The sequence below is a fragment of the Petaurus breviceps genome, unplaced genomic scaffold (genome assembly GCF_028583685.1).
Source record: "Petaurus breviceps papuanus isolate PSGF00001 unplaced genomic scaffold, PetGlider_PUasm1.0 216, whole genome shotgun sequence".
Taxonomy (NCBI): domain Eukaryota; kingdom Metazoa; phylum Chordata; class Mammalia; order Diprotodontia; family Petauridae; genus Petaurus; species Petaurus breviceps.
In genome coordinates this window covers 8,103,143-8,126,176 of record NW_027185867.1, presented here as the reverse complement: position 1 = coordinate 8,126,176, position 23,034 = coordinate 8,103,143, and the positions used below count along the sequence as shown (strand labels likewise).

General features: G+C 38.6%; 1 protein-coding gene and 1 pseudogene across 1 annotated transcript in view; one reads left to right on the top strand and one right to left on the bottom strand.

Annotated features, from left to right (window-relative positions):
- NINJ2 (ninjurin 2) overlaps positions 1-21,393 on the bottom strand; it is a 147,919-nt gene extending 126,526 nt beyond the window's left edge. Inside the window, exon 1 of the mRNA XM_069094183.1 lies at positions 21,266-21,393. Coding sequence (XP_068950284.1) covers positions 21,266-21,298 — 33 coding nt within the window. The 5' untranslated portion in view covers positions 21,299-21,393. The remainder of the gene's footprint in view (positions 1-21,265) is intronic.
- LOC138165846 (protein limb expression 1 homolog) lies at positions 8,485-9,484 on the top strand (annotated as a pseudogene).
- Positions 21,394-23,034: the final 1,641 nt, after the last annotated feature.

Here is a 23,034-nt window from a genome sequence, read left to right as displayed (position 1 = left end):
CACACACACACACACACACACACACACACACACACACACACACACACCAAAGCTTGCCTAACAGCACACATACTCTGTAGTAAACAAAACCCAGTTTTCTGGAAAGTGAATATGGAAACAGGGAGTTCACTTCTGGGGAGGACACAGAGGTTTTCCATTCTCTTGGCATGGAGACTGGAGAATTTCCAGTTCTGAACTCCACTGCAGATTGTTTCAGGGCTATGATGACTGAAAGAAATAAAGAGCATTTATTAAGTACCTACTGTGTGTAAAGTGCTGTGGATACAAATAGAAAAGGATGACAGTTCTGCTCTCAAGGAATTCATTCTAATGAGGGAGATAACCCACATACAAGGTTTTAGCTGCAAGTCAGATGGAAAAGCCAGTGTTCCTTCATGTACAGCAGCTAAACAGTTGATTATGCATTATCTTTAATATCATTTCCATCTGCCCTAAATTTCCTAATCCATAAAATGGGAATAAAAATAGCACCTACCTCCCAGGGCTGTCATAAGGGTAAAATGAGATAACAATTGTAGTCCTTCAAAACCCTAAAAGCACTAGGTAACTGTTAGCTATTATTTTTATTATTATAAATACTTTAAGGATCAGTGATTTCCTTGATGTAACTACTTCTATCAAGAAGTTGGAAACCCTTCCACACCTTAGTGGACAGTTTCATGATTTGTGACCAAAATAAATCACCACCTAATTGCTAGCTTTCTGGCAATGACCTCTTGTCTATCTAGAGAAGCATCCTGGAAAGAGCACAGTTCCAGAAAACCCAGGTTGAAATCCCATCTAATTACTTATGTGCCCTTTGGCAAATTACTTAATCTCACCTGAGCCTTAGTTTGCTCGTCTGCAAAATTAGGGAATTAATACTTGTACTCATAGGTTGTTGTGAGAAAACTTTGTAAACCTTATAGCACAGCATAAAAATGGATTATTAATATTAGGGAAGGGAGTGCTTGAAAGCCCATACTTAATCACACAGACTAGGGTCTGATAATGAGGTATTTAGGTATAAAAGACTAGACTGTACCAAGTGATCTCTTCTTGAGGTACAAATTAGTCTCTTAAATGAATCAGAAAGGGAACAATTTAATAAGATGAAGAATGGCAGTCAATGCCTCAGAAGGACTTTGAAATTCTGTTCACTGAGTGTCAGAGGCACTCAATGAAGACCCCAGAGCCTGATAAATGAAATACAAATATAGGGTGGAAAAAGGAAAACTGCAAGAAGCCACTTGGAACCCAGAGAGGGACAACCCAGGCAAAAGGAACTGCTACAGAGAAAGGAGTCAGGATTCTGGGAGGTTGCCTGGATCAAAGGAGCCACATGCCCACATGGAAGCTATGTTGCTCAACCCTTTTCCCCTTACCCTTGACGATAGACCTCAAATCAGAATCCTCTTTTGTCTGCTTGAGGTCCTTCCTTTAAGAGGACCTGGAACTTTTTCCTTTGTGTCTAAAGGGGAAGTTTGTTTACCTTTCTTTGTTTTAAATATTTACTTTATCTTTATAAAAAAATGATAATCACTGGCTATAGCTACTCAGGGCATACTTATTGAAAATACAATCAGGAAGAAGCAACTAAGAAGGAAACATCTTCACAGAAGAGATAGAAATAGATTGAACACAGGTATTTTTTCTAGAAGTTCTGTCTTTGGCTAGGAGCTCAGAGCTAACAAAAAAAATCAAGAGAATTACTGATCTTTTGATCATTTAATACTACTTCCCACCATGAAGAAGAAGTGTTTATATATTTGGTGATAAGTAAGGGACAAATAGGGTGGTTGAACAACCTTAATCATCATACCACTGTGTATATGCCTTATGTTTTAATGCAAGCTCCAGCAGGACAGAAATATATCTTTCTATCTCTCCTAGTGTCTAGCACTATATTCATTAGTCATTTGATAAATGTTTATTTAATTATATGTCCTGTGGAATGGTACAACTCTGGATTCTGTCTCTTCCACAATAGCTATAGTTGTGTGACAGGTGAGAAAGGAATCTATCATCACTTGGATCCTTTCATCTGGAATATACCTCTTTCTCAGGCTGGTTAAATGAGATGCCTTTCCCCAGATGGGGTGTAAATCTTTACAAATATGTGGCAGGAGAAGAATTATGGGAGAATAAGGCAGGAAAATACCTGGCTTTTGCAAATTCTTCCCCACCCCAACTTAAAATAATGTCTCAAACTGAATTTTTTTAAGCATCAGGAATAATTAAAAGTCTTTGTAAAGCGGTGGTCTAGCCTAAAACAACTGGGATGGGCATTATGAAAGATCTGACCTACTAGTGTGGTGGGTTGGTCAGAGCTAAGTATAGATATTCCTATCAGCAATCAGCAGTCCCTGGGGATAACTGTGCTGGTGGCAGCCAGGTCTTTGGGAACTTTCACCACACATGGGGAAGATTGCAGAGTAGTGTTGGGACCCTCCACTACTCCCGGTATGGAGCCCAGATGCATTGGCCAGACTTGGTCCCAGGTTGTGGCTGCAGGTGAAGAGGAGCAAGTATAGGCTGGCTGAGTGTGATAGCAGAAGGATGGGGTCCTGCTGGTTGTGGCCACTTACAGGAGAACAGAGTCCCTGGTTTCAGTTCCAGGAGCAGAGTGTCAAGCAGAAGCTTTCGGCAGCAGGAATCTGGTGGTGTGTGCAGGGTCCAGATGGCGTGAGAATGTTTGGTTTTGGTTTGGTTTGGGCTTTTTCTTTGCAGTGGCAGGGGTGCTGAAGGCTTTGGTCATGGCTCAGGAACAGACTTGGTGTCACTCATAGACCAAGGCATGAGCCCAGAGGAGCCATCACTACACCTAGCCTTAAAAGTCAAAGACTCCCACATAGAGCTCTGAAACAGCATGAAAACTCTGAAGCCTAAGATACTATTCCCCAAACCCCAGGAGCAGAACTTGACTCTAATATAAAGTTAACAGCCAAGAAACAGGTCTTTAAAAAAATTGAGTAAACAACAGAGAAAGAATTTGACCATAGTCAGTTATTATTGTGATAGAGAAGATCAGGATTCAAACTCAGAAGAAGACAATGAAGTCAAAACAGCTGCTTTTGGAGCTTCAAAGAATAAAAGAGTCACAAGTTCAAAAAAAGTTCCTAAAAGAGTTTTAAAGGACTTTAAAAATCAGATAAGTGAGGTATAGTAAAAATTGGGAAAAGGAATGAGTAATGGAAGAAAATCAAGAAAATTATAAAAAGAAAGTCAATCAATTAGAAAGAGAAACAAAACCTTACTGAAGAAACTAAATCCTTAAAAATTAGGATTGGGCAAGGGTAACAATGATTTAATATAACATCAGGAAATAATAAAACAAAACCAAAAGAATAAAAAAATAGAAAGTAACATCAAATACCTCATTGGAAAATCAGCTGAACTGGAAAACAGAACAAGAAGAAACAATATAAGAATTGTTGGACTACCTGAAAGTCATGATAAAAGGGGGGAGGGGGCTAGACACTAGCCTCTTCAAGAAATTATTAAGAAATTTTAAGGAATTTTTTTCTTTTTTTTTTTTTGGAGTGCAATTGGGGTTAAGTGACTTGCCCAAGGTCACAGGAATAGTTTCTGTGTTAAGTGTCTGAGGACGGATTTGAACTCAGGTCCTCCTAACTCCAGGGCCAGTGCTCTACTCACTGCACCACCTAGCAGCCCCTGGAAATTTTTTAAGGAATTTAAGAAATTATTAAGGAAAAGTTCCCTGAAGTTTTAAAACTAGAGGGTAAAATGGAAATTGAAAAAAAAAAACACCAATCATTGTTTGCACAAGACACCAAAATGAAAACTCAGTGGGACATTATACCTAAGTTTGAAAGCTCCCAGTCAAGGAGAAACTATTACAAGCAACTAGAAAGAAACAATTCAAATATTGTGGAGCTATAATAAGAAAACACAAGATTTTCCAGCTTCTACATTAAAAGACTGAAGGTCATGGAGCTGAGTGTGCAACCAAGGATAGCCTACCCAGCAAAACTGAGTATAATATAATCCTGCAAGGGAAAAAAAATAGATATTTAATGAATTAAAAGACTTTCAAGCATTTTTGAGGAAAGAATAGAACTGAATAGAAAATTTGATTAAGAAATACAAGAATCAGGAGAAATATAAGAAGGTAAATATGAAAGACTAATCATAAGGTATTTAATAAGGTTAAACCATTTACTTGTTATGTGGGAAAATAATATTTTTAACTCTTAAAAGTGTTATTGTTACTAGGGTGGTTATAAAGAATATATATAGATAGAGGACTTGAGATTGAGTTGATTATAATGGAATGATCCGAAAAAATAAAATTGGGTAGGGAGAGGTAAAATGGAGCAAATTATCTCATACAAAGAGGTGTGAATGGAAAATCTTTTACAATGGAGGGAAAGATGGCATAAAAGGCAGACAGTAGGAACTTTATTTTCATTGGAACTGGCTTAAAGAGGGAATATCATATATATCTATTGGGATATAGAAATGTAAACTGCTCAGATTAACAGAAGAGGAAAAAGGATATCTAAATAATCCTATTTTAGAAAAAAAAAAATTGAACAGGTCGTAAGTGAACTTCCTAAGAAAAAAAGCACCAGTATCAGATGAAGTTACAAGTGAACTTACAAGACATTTAAAAATCAGCTAATTAATTGAAGATCAACTAATTCCAATATTAAATAAACTATTTGGAATAATAGGCAAAGAAGGAGTCCTTCCAAACTCCTTTTATGAAATAAATATGTTGCTGATACCTAAACCAGGAAGAGCAAAAACAGAGAAGAGAAGATTATAGACCAATTTCACTAATCAATATTGATGCAAAAATCCTAAATTAAACACTAGCTAGGAGACTACAGCAATATATCACAAAGATTATGCATTGTGACCAAGTGGAGTTTATACCAGGAACACAGGGATGATTCAATATAAGGAAAACTATTAACATAATTGATTATATTCATAACAAAAGCAACAAAAAAATCATATGATTATATAATAGATGCAGATAAACCTTTCACAAGAAGATCAAGAATTAAATAAGAGTGCCCATTATCACCAATATTATTAAATACTGTACTAGAAATATTAGCAATAGTAATAAAAAAAATTAAGGTCAGAATGGGCAATGAGGAGATAAAACTATCTCTTTTTGCAGATGATATGCTGCTATACTAAGAAAATCCTAGAGATGTAACTAAAAAATACTTGAAACAATAATTTTTAGCGAAGTATCATGTTACAAAATAAACCTACATAACTCATCAACATTTCTGTATATCACTGACAAAGCCCTGCAAAAAGAGATAATGAGAGATATTTCACTTAAAATAACCATAGATATTATAAAAAATATACCTTTCAGGACAAACTCAGGAACCATATGAATATAATTATAAAATATTTGGACTTTGAGCTTGCGAAGTCTATTGTTAAAATTTCATTCCTTCATACTCCCGAAGAGTGACTGGTAGTTCTCCTCTGAAGTATCATCTTGAATCCAGGCCCCTTATACTTTGAAATCTCCAAATTAAAGATATTAGATGGTCCACAGTGACTCAGCTCTGGAACTACTTTCTACAGGAGGTCTTTCTCGTCCATCCTTATGCCCCCCAATGCTGGTGCCTTCCCATCTAAAGTTACCTTATTAATGCTTATATAGAAAGTTCTTGCTTTACATAAGTGGATCTTTCTGTAGAACTCTATGTAAAATAATTTCTATGTAATGTGAATTCACCCACAGAGGTAGGGAGGGGAGGGAAGTAAACAGAAAGAGGGCCACAGAGGCTCAAGGACCCTAGGGGGCTGGGGACAGAGAAAGAGAGCAAGAGGAACATGAGGGACTGGGTGCAGCCATGTAGGGGCATGACCTAATTAGAACAAGAACATGGCAGTAGATAATGTGATTGGGGCACCGTTCTACTACTTTCACTTGGACGGTTGTTTTTTAAAAAGGCTTTGGAATGTTAATTTCAGAATTCTTTACTTAAAGTCAAATTTGCATAATGCAAGAGTTATCTATGTATGTACTAGCTAGGTGGCATAAAAATAGCTAGGTCATGTAGTAGATAGAGTGCTGGACCTGCAGTCAGGAAGATCTGAGTTCAAATCCAGCCTCAGATACTTACTAGCTGTATGACCCTGAGCAAGTCTTGCCTCTCTTGCCTCAGTTTCCTCATTTGTAAAATGGGGGTAATAATAGCACCTACCTCCCAGTATTTTAATTACAAAGTGCTTAGCACAGTGCCTGGCACATAATAAGTGCTATAGAAATGTTAGCTATTATGATTATGATATTGTTGTTGTCATCATCTCCTCCATTAGAATGTAAGCTCCTTGAGAGCAGGGGCCATTTCATTTTTGTCTTTGTATGTTTGCACTAAGCACAGTGCATTGCATATAGTAGGTACTCAATAAATGCCTGTTAATTTATTTTTTCATTTCCCATGGCTAATGTTGATATCACTGTTAGCCTTGACAGAGGGTCTGGCTAGTATGAGAGAGAAAGAATGTTAGGTCTTTGAATCTATCATCTTTTAAATCAAGCAATAAACATTTAATGTCCATCATATGCAAAGTACTATGCCTAGGTGCTATATGTATGCATCATATACAGACTGTCAACCAGTTTCTTAATTAATTAATAAATTAATTTAAAATATTTATTAAAAAAATTAAACCATGTTTGCCCTAACTATAGAGTGAATACAATATAGTCCAAGAACTATAGTCCTTTCAGTTTTAATTTAAGTCAGTTCCACAATTGCTTAGTCTTCCATCTCCATGAGGTTTCCAGGTAGTTGGGGGTCACTGCTACAAAGGAAATAGAAAGTGCAAAGACAAACCCATTGAGGAGAGAGATGATGCTACTAAAATGGATAGCCTTGCCCTAACAGCTGCTCTGCCCTTCTTGAGAGAGCATCACTTAAACTGGGATTGTGAACTCTCTCAGAGCCTGGAATTGGAGGCCTCCTTGACACATGACCCTCTTGGCTGCTGCTTGTTAAAGGGATACCTATTCTGTCCTCCATTAACATCTGAGAAAGTAATGCTTTAACCATCTATCACCAGCAAAGACTCATTTGGTGAAAGAGACTTCAAGTCTGGAAGAACACACAGCCACTAGAGTGTGTTCTTAGAGTGTGATGTGGAAGGACAATGTAGCTGACTACAGCCCTAGACTTGAAGTCTTTATTACCTTATGGTCCTCTTGACTGTCATTATCATTGACTGTCTTGACCCCAGCACTAGCCCTTCTCCAGGACTATGAGGAAGAAGAATAGAAGAATAAAGTGACTGCCCTGGTCACATATTGCCCAGAATTAATGGCTTCCTTCTCCATATGAGTTTCCTGAATACCAGTACCATCAAATCTCTTCTCAACCCTGCACCTCATTAACTGGTACTTCTCTCTTATGTTCCCCTTCTCTTACAGCTAGCAAATTTTTACCTCCCTTTCCCCTCATTCCTATGAAATTCCCCTTTTCTTGCTCCTCTATCCTTCTCATTCTTATACTTTTGATATCAGTCAATTAGGGTTAAGTGATTTGCCCAAGGTCACACAGGTAGTATGTTAAGTGTCTGAGGCCGAATTTGAACTCCTGACTCCAGGACTTGAGCTCTATTCACTGAGCCACCTAGCTGCCCCTCTCTCATCCTTATCCCCATCAGTCTTCTTCTGACTTTCATTGATTGGCTAACAATAGGTCCCAGCCCAAGGCTCACTTGGTCTTTATTAGGCTCTGATGGCACAGAGTGTAAATAGCAGATGTTTCTGCTTTGGCCAGAAACCCTGAAGGTCTTCTCCACCCAGATTGATTTTGTTTTGTATTTTTGTTGCTTTTTGGGGATTGTTTGTTTTTTACTAGATAAAAGAGTATTTTTTTTCTTTGCCTCATTTCTTCCCTAACTTTAATCACTGAATGGGCATTTCCTCAGTCAAACTGAGACCTGGGAAAGATCTTAGCTTAAAAAGGCCAAGGTCTTCCACTTCATCCAGGGCCATCTCCAGTCATGCTGACCCATATCTAGCCACTTGATCCGAATGGCTGGTTCTGGAAGAGAAAGTGAGACTGGTGACTTTGAACAGCCCTCCCTTGCTTAAATCCAATTGACCCGTAAGTCAAGAAAGACATCACCTTCCTGATGTCATTGGTCGTCTTTGTGAACAGAGAACAAACAACAAGAAGGGAAACAGAGCTGTGCCATCATCATCAGCCCCACTCTCTCCTCTAAAGTCACTGAAGTCTGATAGTCCTTTTTTTAAAGAGGCACTCAGGGTTAAGTAACTTGCCCAGGGTCACACAGCTAGTAAGGGTCTGAGGTCAGATTTGAACTTAGGTCCTCCTGATTTCAGGGCCAGTGCTTTATCCACTGAGCCACCTAACTGCCCCTGATAGTCTTTTTCGATCCTTGGTGTAGTTGTGTGAGAGCTCAGTTATTTGGCTGCCTGTTCTGCCATCTTCACTCTCTACTACCTGTTGAAAGATAGAGAGTGTTCAGAATAACAATGGCAAAGAGGGAGATCAGGTGTTATCTGGCCTTCCTTGAGTGTCAATGCTGCAAGAATTTTGGGAGAGTAAACATCAGCACAGAGCTGCATTCCTAAGTGAAGGTTTGGTGGTACATGAGACATTGCCATCTCCTGGGCCTCCATTTGTAAGCTACATAACCACCACCACCTCTGGAGGAAATTGTTTTGTTAACTTCCAGTGCTGCTTAAGCAGAGCAGAGGAGAGATGGAATAGCTCTTTCAGTTTTAATTTAAGTCAGATCAACAATTGCTTAGTTTTCCATCTCCATGAGGTTCCCAGGTAGTTGGGGGCCACTGCTACAAAAGAAATAGGAAGTGAAAAGACAAACCCACTGAGGAGAGAGATGGTGCTACTGAAATAGACAACCTTGCCCTAACTGCTGCTCTGCCCTTCTTGAGAGAGCATCAAGAGAGATGGAAAGACAAAGTGACTCTAATCAATTCCTTCTTCAATGAACTGCCCTCTTGGAGTATAGCAAGCATTCAGGAAGCCTCCTCCTTCACCAGAAGCACTATAAATGACACCTATGACCCAAGTACCAGCATAGGAATCTATCACTGCATGCTGGAGTCAAATATGGGGAAAACTATGTTGGAATTTCAGGAGCTGATGATTGTTTCCCAGTTACTGCACTGGAAATGAAGCCTGAAAACCCTTCTGGAAACCAAGTGTTCCTGATAGGAGGTGATTCTGTACTATTCCCAGGCTTCCTTGGATGAAAGGATGAGGAGTCATATGGCCCTGGACTGGATCATGAAGGGACAAGATTCACAAGAGCTGCAGATGACTCTGAGCGAGTTGGGAGAAGCCAGAAGAACTGGACAAGAGTATCAGTTTTATAAAGAAAAAAAGAAATCATGAGTTTGTCCCTAGTTTAGCTCTAAAGTGACCAAAATGCCTCTTTGCCAAGAGGTGATCAGATGAGTCTGGCTGCTTTATGTGGCTCCCACTAGCTGATGCCAGAACTCCAATGGACCCATCAAGTGTGGAACAAGAAAATGTTAATCCTTTGGTATTTTGATGGACCACATAAGTTGGTCACTTATGGTTTCAGAGAAACGTAGCTGCTAAACAAAGTTTTACTCCATTTGCACTCCCCTACTCCAGCCTGACCCCAGCCCCATCATATGTTACAGAAACTTTGAGATGAAAAGATGGGATCATAATCTGATCTCCCAACCAATGCATGAATCTTCTCTCCCCCATGAGGCCTAAATTGGGAAGAAGGGGGAGGAAAAGAATAAATGCTTTATATATATTTTCTCATTTGTTCCTCACAATAAACCTGTGAGGAAAGTTGATGTTCCTTTTTTGGCAAACTGGGGCTGAGAGAGATGAAATGAATCCCCAAGATCACAGAATTACCAAGTGCCAGAGGAAGGATTCAAAACTAAGTCTACCTGACTTCAATTCCCATGGCCTCTCCATTATGCCACATAGTTGTCTCATAGATGAGGAGGGAGAAGAAGATTATTCGAAAGATAGTTTTCATGAGTCATTGAAATCCTACAGAATGGGCACTCGAGATCTGCTAAGTCTGACATAGACTTTGATGAACTACAATATAGAGTTGTATAACCACGAAAAAACAGATCTCAACTCTAGAGGATTCTATTAATAAACTTCACAAAGATTTGGTGACAAAAGCCTGACCTTTAGGCAAGTTTCTCTGGGATGCACATGATGGGTAAAGTTTATAAGAGGAAGGAACCTCAAAAGGGAATACTAAATATAGCTTGATTAAGTCTTAGCAAAATAGAATTAAAATCAATTTTAAGTTTTGCATAATCAAAAGAAAGGTGCATTTTTCCAGCCCAAGTTCACACTAAGAGATAGCCAGAAGCTTAAGGGCACTAGGGAAGGATTCTAGCCAGAAAAGACCAGCCTATGAGCAAGCTCCTAGGAAGCTGTAATGGAAATGGGAATTTGAAGATCTTCCCTGACCCTTAATAGACCTAGGGGTGAATTTGAAGACCTTCCCTACTTTGAAATCAAACTCTGCCCCACAATAGGCTGAATGTAATTGCATGGAGCCTATGATGGATGGAATTTGCTGAAAGATGGAGCAGAGCCCATAGGAAGCTTCCCTGCTGTGAAGATAAAGTCTGCCCCCTTATACATTGAATATAGTCACATGGAGCCTATGGTGGGAGGAATTTGCTGAAGGAAAGCAGAGCCCACAGGAAGCTGGGAGTCAGAACCAGAGAGACAGTGGGAGAGAGCGGTGCTCAGGCAAGGAGAGAGAGGTTTGTGAGTAAATATTAATCTTGTATTGGTTTGTGGGAAGGCTGAAGGATGCTGTGGCTCTCAGTATTATTGTGGCTTCTGAATATCTTTGGTACTATGATGGAATAGGCTTATTGGTTTGGGGATTCAAATAAATGCTTCAGTTCTGTCCTCCACCTGGAGAATTTGTTATATTTTATGATATAATGCCATACAATATTTATACTCATGGTCTTTATCACGATCATGGGTGCTGTAAATATTGCTTTGGTGCTATAGAAACCTTACCAAAAGTGGACCATGGACGAGCCAGAGAAATCTGGAGTTTGCAGCCATACACCTCAGGTCAGGGTATGGACCAGGGACCAGCTAGGGCCACTTGAAATCAGCAACTGTGTTGCTCTGACCTCAGTCTGGGGTCTGGAACCTGCAAAACTCATACTTAGAAGGGCAGCAATCAGATCACACCCTAGAATAACTACATACTTGATTAAACAACTCACTGGCTTGGGCTATTCCTAAGATCTTTGAAGCACACAATACTCAGTACCATTAGGAAGCAGTAGAAGGCCCCTAGATAATACAGATCAGGTTCAAACAAGGTCCTACCAATTCTTTAAGAAATGCATAGAACCTTCCCTGACACAAAGTTTCAATTCAGGAAGTAAGGCTAGATAAATGCATCAACAAAGGAAGTCACCATGATAAAGAAATACTATGTATTCAGGGGAACCAAGACAAAAATATAGAAAAAGAGAATAATGCTACAAAAGCCTCAAACAAAAACACAGTTTGGCTATAAAGTTTACTAGAATTCCTTGGAAAAAAATGAAACAAGAGTTTAAAATGATATTGTAAATTATATGAGAGCTCTAAAGGAAAGGTTTGGAAAGACAATAAATAGCTAAGTACAGGAGGTGCAAAACCTTACTCATGTAACTGATTCCTTAAAAATGACAATGGACCAAATAGAAAAATAAAATGACCGATGAAAGCTAGGTAGACTTCTTAGAACAAGATAGTAAAATGAAAATATAAAGTTTCTACTAGTTTCCTCCTAAAAGAAATGCTAAAATTAATACTCTCAGGCATATTATAGCCAAAATCTGGAGTCTACAGGTCAAAGTGGGGGAAAAATGCTGGAAGCAAGCAGTTGGAAAAGAGTTCAAATACCAAGAAGCCACAGTCAGGATCAAACAAGATTTGGCAGCTACCACTTAAAAGAAGAAGAAAACTTGAAATTATTCCAAAAGGCAGAAAATAAAGACTTGAAACTAAGAATAACCCATCTGGCAAAACTGAGTATCATGCTACAAGGTGGGAAATGGATCTTTAATGAATTGGAGGACTTCCAAGCAGTCCTGATGAAAAGACCAGAGTTGAGTAGACACTTTTAAATGCAAACAAAGGAATCAAAATAAGTATAGAGAGTAAGTATATTTGACAAATTGGAAAGATATGATGATTAAATTTTTTAATAATATTTTATTTTGTTATTTATTTTTCCCAGTTGCATGTAAAGAAAATTTTTATCATTAATTTTTTTCCAAATTTTGAGTTCCAAATTTTCTCTCTCCCTCCATCATCTTCCCCTTCCTTAAAACAATAAGCAATTTGATATAGGTTATACATGTTCAGTCATGCAAAACATATTGCCATATTAGTCATGTTGTGAAAAAATACAGAAAGTGAAAAATAGTATGCTTCAATCTGCATTTAGATTCCATCAGTTCTTCCTCTAGAGGTGGGTAGCAATGATTAATTTTTTACATTAATAGGAAAGAAGAAACAAATGTCCCCTCAGAACCCCAATATCTTCAAGGGGCATAGCAGTATTTATAATAGAATAGATTAGGTATACGTAACAGAAGCAACATACAGAATACAACATATGGAAGCAAATGAACCTAATAACCTAGAGTTAAATAAACACAAAGCCCTCAGTTCCTGGGGGTAAGAACTCACTATTTGATTGGAAAATAAAACCACTGGGGAAAATTAGATAGCAGTATAGAAGAAATTAGGTTTGATCAACACCTCACACCATACATTCAAATAAGCTCTAAATGGATACAAAATCTAGATATAAAAGGTCACATCAAAACCAAACTAGAGAAATGTGATATTTAAAAAGTTTGAGAGACATAATTTCTGAGTAATTTAATGATTTTATTTATGATGTCAACATGTTTAGTAATAAAAAGATGGTCATTTGGCCATCTTTCTCTTAGACAGAAGACAATCATGGGAGGCAGGGAGGGGGTTATTGGCTCACTTTTTATACGGTCTTTGGAAGAGGAGTATTCAAGAGTGTGGCAATCAACTCTGACTGGTTAACAGTTAATGAAAGAATGAATATTACAATAAGGGGCTGAACTTTGACTATATCATTTATTTCTAAGTTACCCCCAGTCTTGGGCAATCTATTCAAAGAATTTATTCCTACCCAAACCCAAGCAGAGCACAATGGCTTCCCCACCTGGGTGAGGTCTGAACAAGATTGTTAAGGAAATTATTTTGAACTCATTATCAGTAATGTCCTTCAACAACCTGAACTTTGGAAATAAGGACTATAGAAAAAGGGGAGAATTCTGGATCTCCTCAAATCATTGGTTATTAACAATCCTTTCTCTCAGAAATAAGGCAGAAAATATATATCTTATCTATTGATTGGGGAGGAATTAATAACCAAACAAAGGGGAGAAAGGATCTTAGGAGATGAAATGGATAACACTGATTACATAAAACTAAAAAACTGTTGCACAGACACATCCAATACAACTAAGATTAGAAAGGGGGAAAATTAACTGGGAGAAAAGGTCTTTGCAACAAGCTTATCTGATAAAATTCTCATGTCCAAGATATATAAGGAACTAATTAAAATGTATAAACCACTGCCCAGTTGATCAATGATCTAAGGAAATGAACACTCAGTTCTCAAGGGAACAAACTCAGGTTATCCATGATTATATGAAAAAGTATTCCAAATAACTAAAAAAAATTAACATTAATGAAATTCTGAGGTTGCACAATAGGATTGTCAAAGAGGACAAAATAAACCAAAATGTTTTATTTATAAATTTTTTTAAATGTTTATTTATAAATGTTTTATTAAATGTTGGAGGGATGGTGGAAAAGCAGGCACATTGGTAGAGTTGTGAATATGGGTTCAACCACTCTGAAAAGCATTTTGGAATTATCCCCCTAAAGTCACTAAACAGTACATGTCCTTTGACCCAGTCATACCAATTAGGTCCCAAACCAAAAGAGATTTAAAAAGAGAAACAGTTCTATATGTACAAAAACATTTATATCAGGCCTTGTCACAGTGGCAAAAACCTGGAAACTAAAGGAATATTCATAAACTGGGAACTGGCCAGAGAAATTGTGATATATGAATGGAGTATGATTGTGCTGTAAGAAATGAAGAAAAATGTGACTTCTAAGAGACATGGTAAGAAGGCTTGTATGAACTGATACAGAGTAAAGTGAGGCAGAACCAGAAAATCAATTTATACTATAACGCTGATGTTATAAAAACAAACAATTTTCAAAGACTTAAAACTCTAGTCAAGAATGCTACTCATCTCATGACAGTGGTAGACAAATATGTAGAATGTGACAATGTAGGAATATATTTTGCTTGACTAGGTTGCACAATGGATAGAGTCCTAGGCTGGAATCAGGAAGACTCATCTTCATGAGTTCAAATCTGGCCTCAGACACTTACTAGCTGTGTGACCCAGGGCAAGTCACTTAACCCTGTTTGCCCTAGTTTCTTCATCTGTAAAAAATGAAGTGGGTGGGCAAAGCCAAGATGGCAGCATAGAAGCAGGAAAACTCCCTGCACTCCCCCTATAACCACCTCAAATACCTATAAAAAAATGACTCTAAACAAACTTTAGGGCTACAGAACCCACAAAGTGACAGAGAGAAACAAATATCCCACTGAAGACAGCCTGACAGGCAGACAGGAAGGGTTGATTGTAGCATGCTGGGAGCAGACCAGCATGAGACCCCACAGTTTTAGCCTCAGGACAGCTTGACCAGCAGCGGTTAGAGGAACTTCGGGAGAGTACATCACCAGCAGCTGTGGTGGTTTCCAGAATTATCAATCCATAAATGCCAAAGACAAAGTAACAGGTCAGTGTAGACTTTGGGAACAGGGAGTCCAGGAGTGCAGTCTGACCTCTGCCCCCAGCAGGGAGAAGCAGTTGAGGCACTGCAGCCATGCAGCCACCACTGCGTGGCTGCTTCAGAGCTCCTGGCCTGCAGATTGTAGGGGAACCAAGCAATCATTCTGAGGGGTAAATGCTCTTGCTTTAACCTACTTGGATCTGGATTGCTATCTAGGGTGGAGGTCCTAGGGTGTGTGACCAGTGAGCCAGAGCCCATGGAGGTTTCAGAGAGGGCAGTAAACTAATAGCTCCAGCAGCTGTGAAAACCCCAGTGATTTGGGACAAAGCTCTCCTCTCTGGAAGCAGAGGTCTACTATGGCAAAAAGCTCAAAAGTCAAGTAATTGAGTAGCAACATGAGCAAACAAAGAAAGCAAAGCAAGCACATCAATCCAACTTTGGATTCCTTTTTTGGGAACAAAAAGGAGCAAAGCATGGAACAGGAGGAAGACAACAAAGTTAGAACTCCTGCACCAAAAGCTTCCAAGAAAAACATGAACTGGTTACAGGCCATAGAGAAGCTTAAGAAGGATTTTGAAAGCCAAATAAGAGAAGTGGAGGAAAAATTGGGAAGAGAAATGAGAATGATGCAGAAAAATCATGAAAAGCAAGTCAACAAACTAACTGAAGAAAATAACACCTTAAAAAACAGACTAACTCAAATGGCAAAAGAGGCTCAAAAAGCCAATGAGGAGAAGAATGCCTTAAAAAGCCAAATTTGCCTGATGGAAAAAGAATCTCAAAAGCTCACTGTATAGAATAATTCCTTCAGAAATAGATTGGAAGAAATGGAAACTAGTGACTTTATGAGAAATCAAGATACTATTAAACAGATCCAAATAAATGAAAGAATAGAAGGCAATGTGAAATATCTCATTGGAAAAACCACTGACCTAGAAAATAGATCCAGGAGAGATCATTTAAAAATTATTGTACTACCTGAAAGCCATGATAAAAAAAAAAAGAACCTAGAAATCATCCTTCAAGAAATTCTCAAGGAATTTTGTTTTAATTAAAACAGCCCTGATGTTTTAGAAGCAGAGAGCAAAATAGAGGTTGAAAGAATTCACCAATCACCTCTTGAAAAAGATCCCCCCCAAAAAAACTCCTAGGAATATTATAGCCAGGTTCCAGAGTTCCCAGATCAAGGAGAAAATATTACAAGCAGTCAAGAAAAAACAATTTGAATATTGTGGAAACACAATCAGGATAACTCAGGACCTGAAAGCTTCCACATTGAGGGGTCGAAGGACTTGGAATATTATATTCCAGAGGTCAAAGGAGCTGGGATTAAAACCAAGAATCACCTACCCAGCAAAACTAAGTATCATGTTTTAGAAACTAAAAATAAACATTAAAAAAAAAGACAAAAAAATTTTTAAAAATGAACTGGAGAAAGAAATGGCAAACCCTATATGAGGTCACAAAGAGTCAGACATGACTGAAAATGACTTACACATACACATGCCTAAATGATAGGGAGGTTCTATATTTCTTCCCTTCCCTCCCCTCTTTACTTCCCTGTTTCATGGTCATTCAGTGAAATATAGGACTTTCAAGCATTCTTGATGAAAAAACCAGAGTTGAATAGAAAATTTGACATTCAGATACAAGAAGCAAGAGAAGCATGAGAAGGTAAACAGGGAAAAGAAATCATAAGGAACTTATCAAAGTTGAACTATTTACATTCCTACATGGAAAAACGATAATTGTAACTTATGAAACTTTTCTCAGTATGAGAATAGTTGAAGGTAACAGAAATGTGTACATATATATATATATATATACATATGTATATATACATACATAAATGTCTACATAGGAGGATATATGTGCATATGAATACATATGTACCTTAAGTGTGTGTTTATATGTGTACAAATATACATAGACAGAGGGCACAGGACCAATTTAATAGGAAGAGATGATACTTCAAAGGTGAAATTAAGAGGTGAGAGAGGAATATAATGAGAGGAGATGGGGAGAGACAGAATGGGGTAAATTATCTCACATAGAAGAGGTAGGGGAAAACTGTTACAATGGAGAAGAACAGGAAGGCAAAAGGGAATGGGTCAACCTTACTCTCATTGAATTTGGCTTAGGGAGGGAATGACATACACACTAAATAGGGTATCTCACCCTACAGGAGAGTAGGAGGGAAGGGGATGAGAGGGGGGATGATGGAAGAGAGGGCAGGCTGGGGGGAGGGAAGTTGGAAGCACCCACTTTTGAAAAGGGACAGGATCAAAGTAGCGAATAGGACAAGTGTGTGGGGGGGGATAGGATGGAGGGAATATAGTCAGTCTTTCACAATATATCTACTATGGAAATGTTTTGTGTAACTACAAGTGTACAACCTATATTGAATTGCCTATCTTCCCAGTAAGGGTGGGTGATGAGGGAGGAAGGGAAGGAATCTGGAATTCAAAGTTTTAAAATCAAATGTTTAAATATATAGATATAGATATATAGATATATTTTTTACATGCAACTGGGAAATAAGATATACAGGCACTGGGGTGCAGAGATACATCTTGCCCTACTGGAAAGTCGGAGGGGGAATGAGGGAGGATATGGGAGAGAGCAGATTGGGGGAGGGGGGGTATATAGTGGGATCGCTGTTTTGGGGTGGTGGGTAGGGTAAAGACTGAGAAAATTTGTACTCAAAATCTTGTGGAAATGAATGATGTAAACTAAAAATAAACATTAAAAAAAAACAAAAAAAAATTTAAAAATTTTAAAAAAAGAACTGGAGAAAGAAATGGCAAACCACTCTAATTATCTCTACCAAGAAAACCCCAAATGAGGTCACAAAGAGTCAGACATGACTGAAAATGACTTACACACACATGCTTAAATGATAGTTTAAAGCGGTTCTATATTTCTTCCCTTCTCTCTCCTCTTTACTTCCCTCTTTCTTTTCTTTCTTTTTTTGTAAAGGAATGTGGAAAGGAAAAAGCAAATGATTGGTAATTGAAAAAAATTGAAAATTAAGTTATATGACACAGTATATATGTACTTGTGCATATATGCAAAAACATCTACCACAGGGAAATATGTGAACTACCTTTTTTTTTTTTTTTGCTTAACTTAATCTTTCTTGTTTTACAGTTCAGGGTGTCTATCTTGCTCCCTTTTCTCTCTCCAATTCCTGAAAATTCTTCTGACTTGGAATCTTTGTTTCTTCAGTAGATGCAAACTAGTTTATACAGGTAGTACCTGTGCCACCCCACACTGAGTGTATACACTCAATTCTATGTCTGCAATTGGGATTCTCTACAGCTTGCCCCATTCAGGAGTTAGACCAACTCCTCACACTTTTCTCTGTACCCCAGCTTATTTTTTGATAAACACTAGTTCCCACAGCTGCCAGTTCCGTAGATTTTTTGTCATGCATGATTCCCCAGGGGGTGTTTGTAAATACTTTCTTTTTCTAGTTGAGAAAAAGTTCCCTCAACTGTGGCTCCTTGCCCCGACCCCCACTCCTTAGTAGAACAGAAATTAGCAGCTCTGGCACTCAAGGAAGACACCACAAAATACACAGAAGGTATAAAAGTGTGAAAGGCACTCTCAAAACAACCTTTTAATCCAAATTCTATTGGTCTGGGGATGGAGGGTGGGAAAGGACCTTGAGTCATGGGCAGATCCTAGGACACTAAGAAAGAGGGGATAACCCAGGGAGAACTCAGCAAGGGCTAGGGGATGGGGAAGTGGAGAAGAGAGAAGTATGCTTTCTGGTGGCTTCCTAGTTTAACTATTCTTACTGGCTAGGTATTAAATTTAGTTATCCAATCTGATGCAGAAAGACACTGCTGTCAATACTCTTTAAATTTTGATGCCTTGGTGAAAAACACAGGTTGCCCTCTCTTAATTATGGTTTGGCCCCTTAGTTTTCCTGTGGCCCCTTTTCTTCTAGTTAATGTCCCCAGCTACTTTAGATCTTACCTTGAGATGGTACAGCTTAAAAATCCCCAGTACTTTTCATCATTTACTTTGTCCCCTCATTAGTAAGTCCCCAAATGCCCAGTGATTAATTGCTCCCCTATGTTCGATCTCACCCCCTATTATCTCTATCATCTCCTAGACTATAACACCCTTGACTATATTCAGCTGCAACATTTCCTGGGCCTCAAACATCCCACCCCCTTACCCCTATTCTATCCACCTTTGATATCTTTAAGAATCCCCTGCTTTGACAATTTTGTTACTACCTTGTTACATTTAATAAACACTTTTTAAAAAACAAATTATATGAAATGGAAGGTCACCGTTTCACAACCTTCTTTTTTGTTCTTTTCTATATATTGGAATGTCTGTTGATGGTTTTCAAGTTCATAAAAAAAAACTTATGCTTTCTTCCATAGCTTTATCAAAGTGACAAATTTGCTATATTTAGTGTTTTGTTTAATTTTTGCTGGGATAATGGTATTGCCAAAATATCATTCTTTATCCTAAGGAGGCTTCTTTCCCCAACTTTAGAGGTAGTGGAGTTTTATTGAAGCCAGCTTCAACTTAGAAGAATCTATGAATTCCTCCAGTAGGGTGCTCTTACAATTTCCAATACGGTCAGTCTTCTGTCTTCTCTTCCCCCCACCACATTTGCCTTGAATATTTCTTCTTCCCACACTTATAATAGTTTTACTTTCAAAACTATTAAACTATTTAATTTTACCTATCCCAAAAGAATGGAAACCACCAAGGAAATCACAAAATCACCTACTGATTTATTGTTAGTTGCTGGCCTAAGCCCTGGGACTTCAGCAATCCCTCTTTCTGGGGATTCACAATTATTATTCATAACTCCCTCTTTCTTTTCTCCATCCCATAGTTCTTTCTCTCCACACTGTTTCTTCAAGCCCCACTCATCTCTGCTTCCTATTCCCTATTTCTTGATCTTATTCTTGGTCTCCTAGCATTATCTCTCTTTTCCTCAATAATTTTATGTGTTTCCCCCTTCACACCAGACTTTGACCCCTTCCCAGCAATAAGAAGATTCCACAAGAAACCAGTCAGAGTCCTTTAAGGGCCTGTGGAAATAACTGGGGAAGACACACTCAACTAGAGCTTCCCTTGAAAAGAAAAATTAGAGCTGTTGGAAAATGGAATGAATGGAAAGTGGTATGCAGTAGTCAATAGAGAGTAGACTTCAGAGTCAGGAATACCTGGGTTCAAATCCTACCTCTGAAATGTACTGGCTGTGTGACCCTTGGCAAGTCACTTAACTTCTAGGCAGGGCAGCTAGGTCACACAGTAGATAGAGTGCTGGACCTAGAGTCAGAAAGACTTATCTTTCTGAGTTCAAATCTGCCCCCAGACACTTACTAGCTATGTGATCCTGGGCAAGTCATTTAATCCTGTTTGTCTTAGTTTCTTCATCTGTAAAATGAGCTGGAGAAGGAAAGAGCAAACCATTTCAGTATCTTTGCCAAGAAAATCCCAAAATGGGGTCACAGAGAGTCAGGCATGACTGAAATGACTGAATGACAACAAGTCCTAGGAGACTTTCTAAGTCTTATGGTCTGAATTCTAGCTCTAGTACTAACTAGTTGTACGATATTAAGTTAAATAATCTCTCTGAGTCTTTTTTTGCTCATCTGTAAAATAAGGTAATCAACTCACAGTAAACTGTAAAATACTATAGAGAGGTAAACTATTGTTTTTAACATTCCATTCCTTCTTCATTGCACTAGTGAGTGACCAGAAGCCATTCAGGGGAAGTTTTGTCCCGTTAAGTCAGCCTCATGTAGGGAAATGTGTCTCTCTCTCTTCCTTGCTGATTGCTCTAATTTCCTTTCCCCTCCCTTAGCTCAACTTTAAGAACAAGGCACTTTCCATCCCCAAACAGGAGGGCTTTGTGAAAAGGGGAGAGGAATGGTTCCAGCTTTTCCCAACTTATAAAATGCAAAGCTGGCCCCATGCCTGCCTCCTTCCCTGACCTAAGAGTTAACATCTTCCCCGTCTCTAGAGAAATGCCTGACAAGCTCACAAATAAAACTCCGCATTCCCTAGAATTGTAGAGAGGGGCCCTGTCAGAATGAAGAATGACCCTCTGGTAATAGGATCCAACAGGATTGAAATCTGACTGCCAGAAAAGAAGAGGCCAAAGTGGAATTGAAACTGTTGTGAGATTTTCAAATCAAGTGAGAAACCAGAAGTGGAAAAATGAGAAAGAGATGGAATGAAAATACAGAGATGAAGGGAGAGAGGAGAAGGGGGAGGCTAAAGAAGGAGGAATGAGAAAGAAGAATGGTCAAAGCATTTTCTTTTCTCTGCCGACCTCGCTTTTCTGTCTTTCCCCTATTATCAGCTCCCCCTTTTCAGGGTAAACTTACTTGGAGGTCAACAATTTCCCCTTCTGTTTCCATCCCGCTGGGCTCAGTTCTTTCCTTACTGATTGCCTGCTGCAGACTGCGTGGGCAACTGTGGACTTTGCTGTCTCTGGGACTCTTTGAGGCTTTCCTTAGGTAGGAGGGCGTACAGCTGGCAAGACAGACCTGCTATTCATCTGTCTGTTGTGATATTCCTGACCTGGCCTCAACTCTAGGGGAAATGTGGTTGCACATACATCTGTGTGTTTGATGGTGTGCTCATGCACACATACGGTAAAGGTTGGGTACAAATTTTGTATTTCTTTCAAGACGTAAAACATCCTCAGCCTTCCTCTGAACTGCACATTGTCAACATCATTCTCTTTAGTGTCTCCAATAAGCTTTTGGAGTCCAATTGCTCCATATCCAGATTATTTCTACACATGAAGGACTCCTGTGTTCTTCAAGGAAAAAGCATAAAGAAAAAGTCTGATATCCAGAAGAGAGGACTGAATAGGGCACACAGTCACTAAGGGTGAGATAGCCTCCAGCAAACGGCTATAATCTGTGTTCCAAAGCTCTAGCTTCTGGGTTTACACAAACTGGGTTCAATCTTAGGGGCATCTTGAAAAATTGCCCCATTTGACTCATGCCACTAACCAGGGTTTCCCCTGGAAACATTAAAAAAATTGCTTCATTTTGCCCATATACACATTTACTCCCGAGAATGTTAGAATATAGTTCAATCTAGGTTCTCTACAGATGTTAGTAAAAGGGCTCTCAGTTCTCATATAAGCTAAAAATATGTATTGGATACAGGACATCCTTTATTTTACCCCACAGAATGAATGCAAAAAACTTCAAAGGAGTCCATAAATATGTAAGATGTGCTTCCTTCCCTCCAGTGAGTCCCATTTTTTCATAGGGGCCCTATGGCAGCCCTCTAAGAAGAGAGATGCACTTAGGATGACCTCCCTGGTGAGGTTCCTCTGGGTTCCTATACAGTCCACCAGATTCGTAATGCTAACCTAAAAAGCCTATTGAACTCCTTTGAAACAGAACTTTGCATTTGGGATTGCTGGAGAGTCACTCCCTTTCCCAATGGACATGCATTGTCCAAAGAACTGTTAGTAGGAAAGAAGATTAGCCTTGCTCCCCATTTTGACTTTGTCCTTTTGCTGCCCCTCCACCTCTGTGATCAAGCAGAACTCCTTATATGAAATGATGAAGAACAAAGTAAGCAAAATCAGGAGAACAAGTAACATATCACCACGTATAAAGGAAAATAACGGTGAAAGGCTTTAGAATTCTGATCAATGCAGTGACCAATCAAAATTTCCGGAGGTACCAGAGACATTTTCAGCCATAGCCAACATATTGATTGATTCACTTTGTGTGATTATTATTGTTTTTATTGCAGTGAAGATCTTCCATCTGAGGTGGGGGATGTCACTGGGAAATGATAGAGATGGGAAAAAAGTCCATAAAATATTTTTGAAACAAGACAAACAAAAAGAAGTTCAGAAGGGGATACAGATAGTGCAATTATGCTAAAACCTTGTTAAATCTGTGTACTTAAAATACCAAACTATACATAAGAGAAGTTCACAATTTCATACACAATCCTCATTTTATGTTTGTTTATGACTATTAAGTTTTCAAAAGAACATTTTTTAAAATTTTTTAGATGTAGAACTCAGACCTGACCTCTAGATTTAGTCTGGTGAGGGCAAAAGTACAATTTGACTATCTCTGGACAATATTTCTCTTTTAACTCTCCATTATGGGTTATT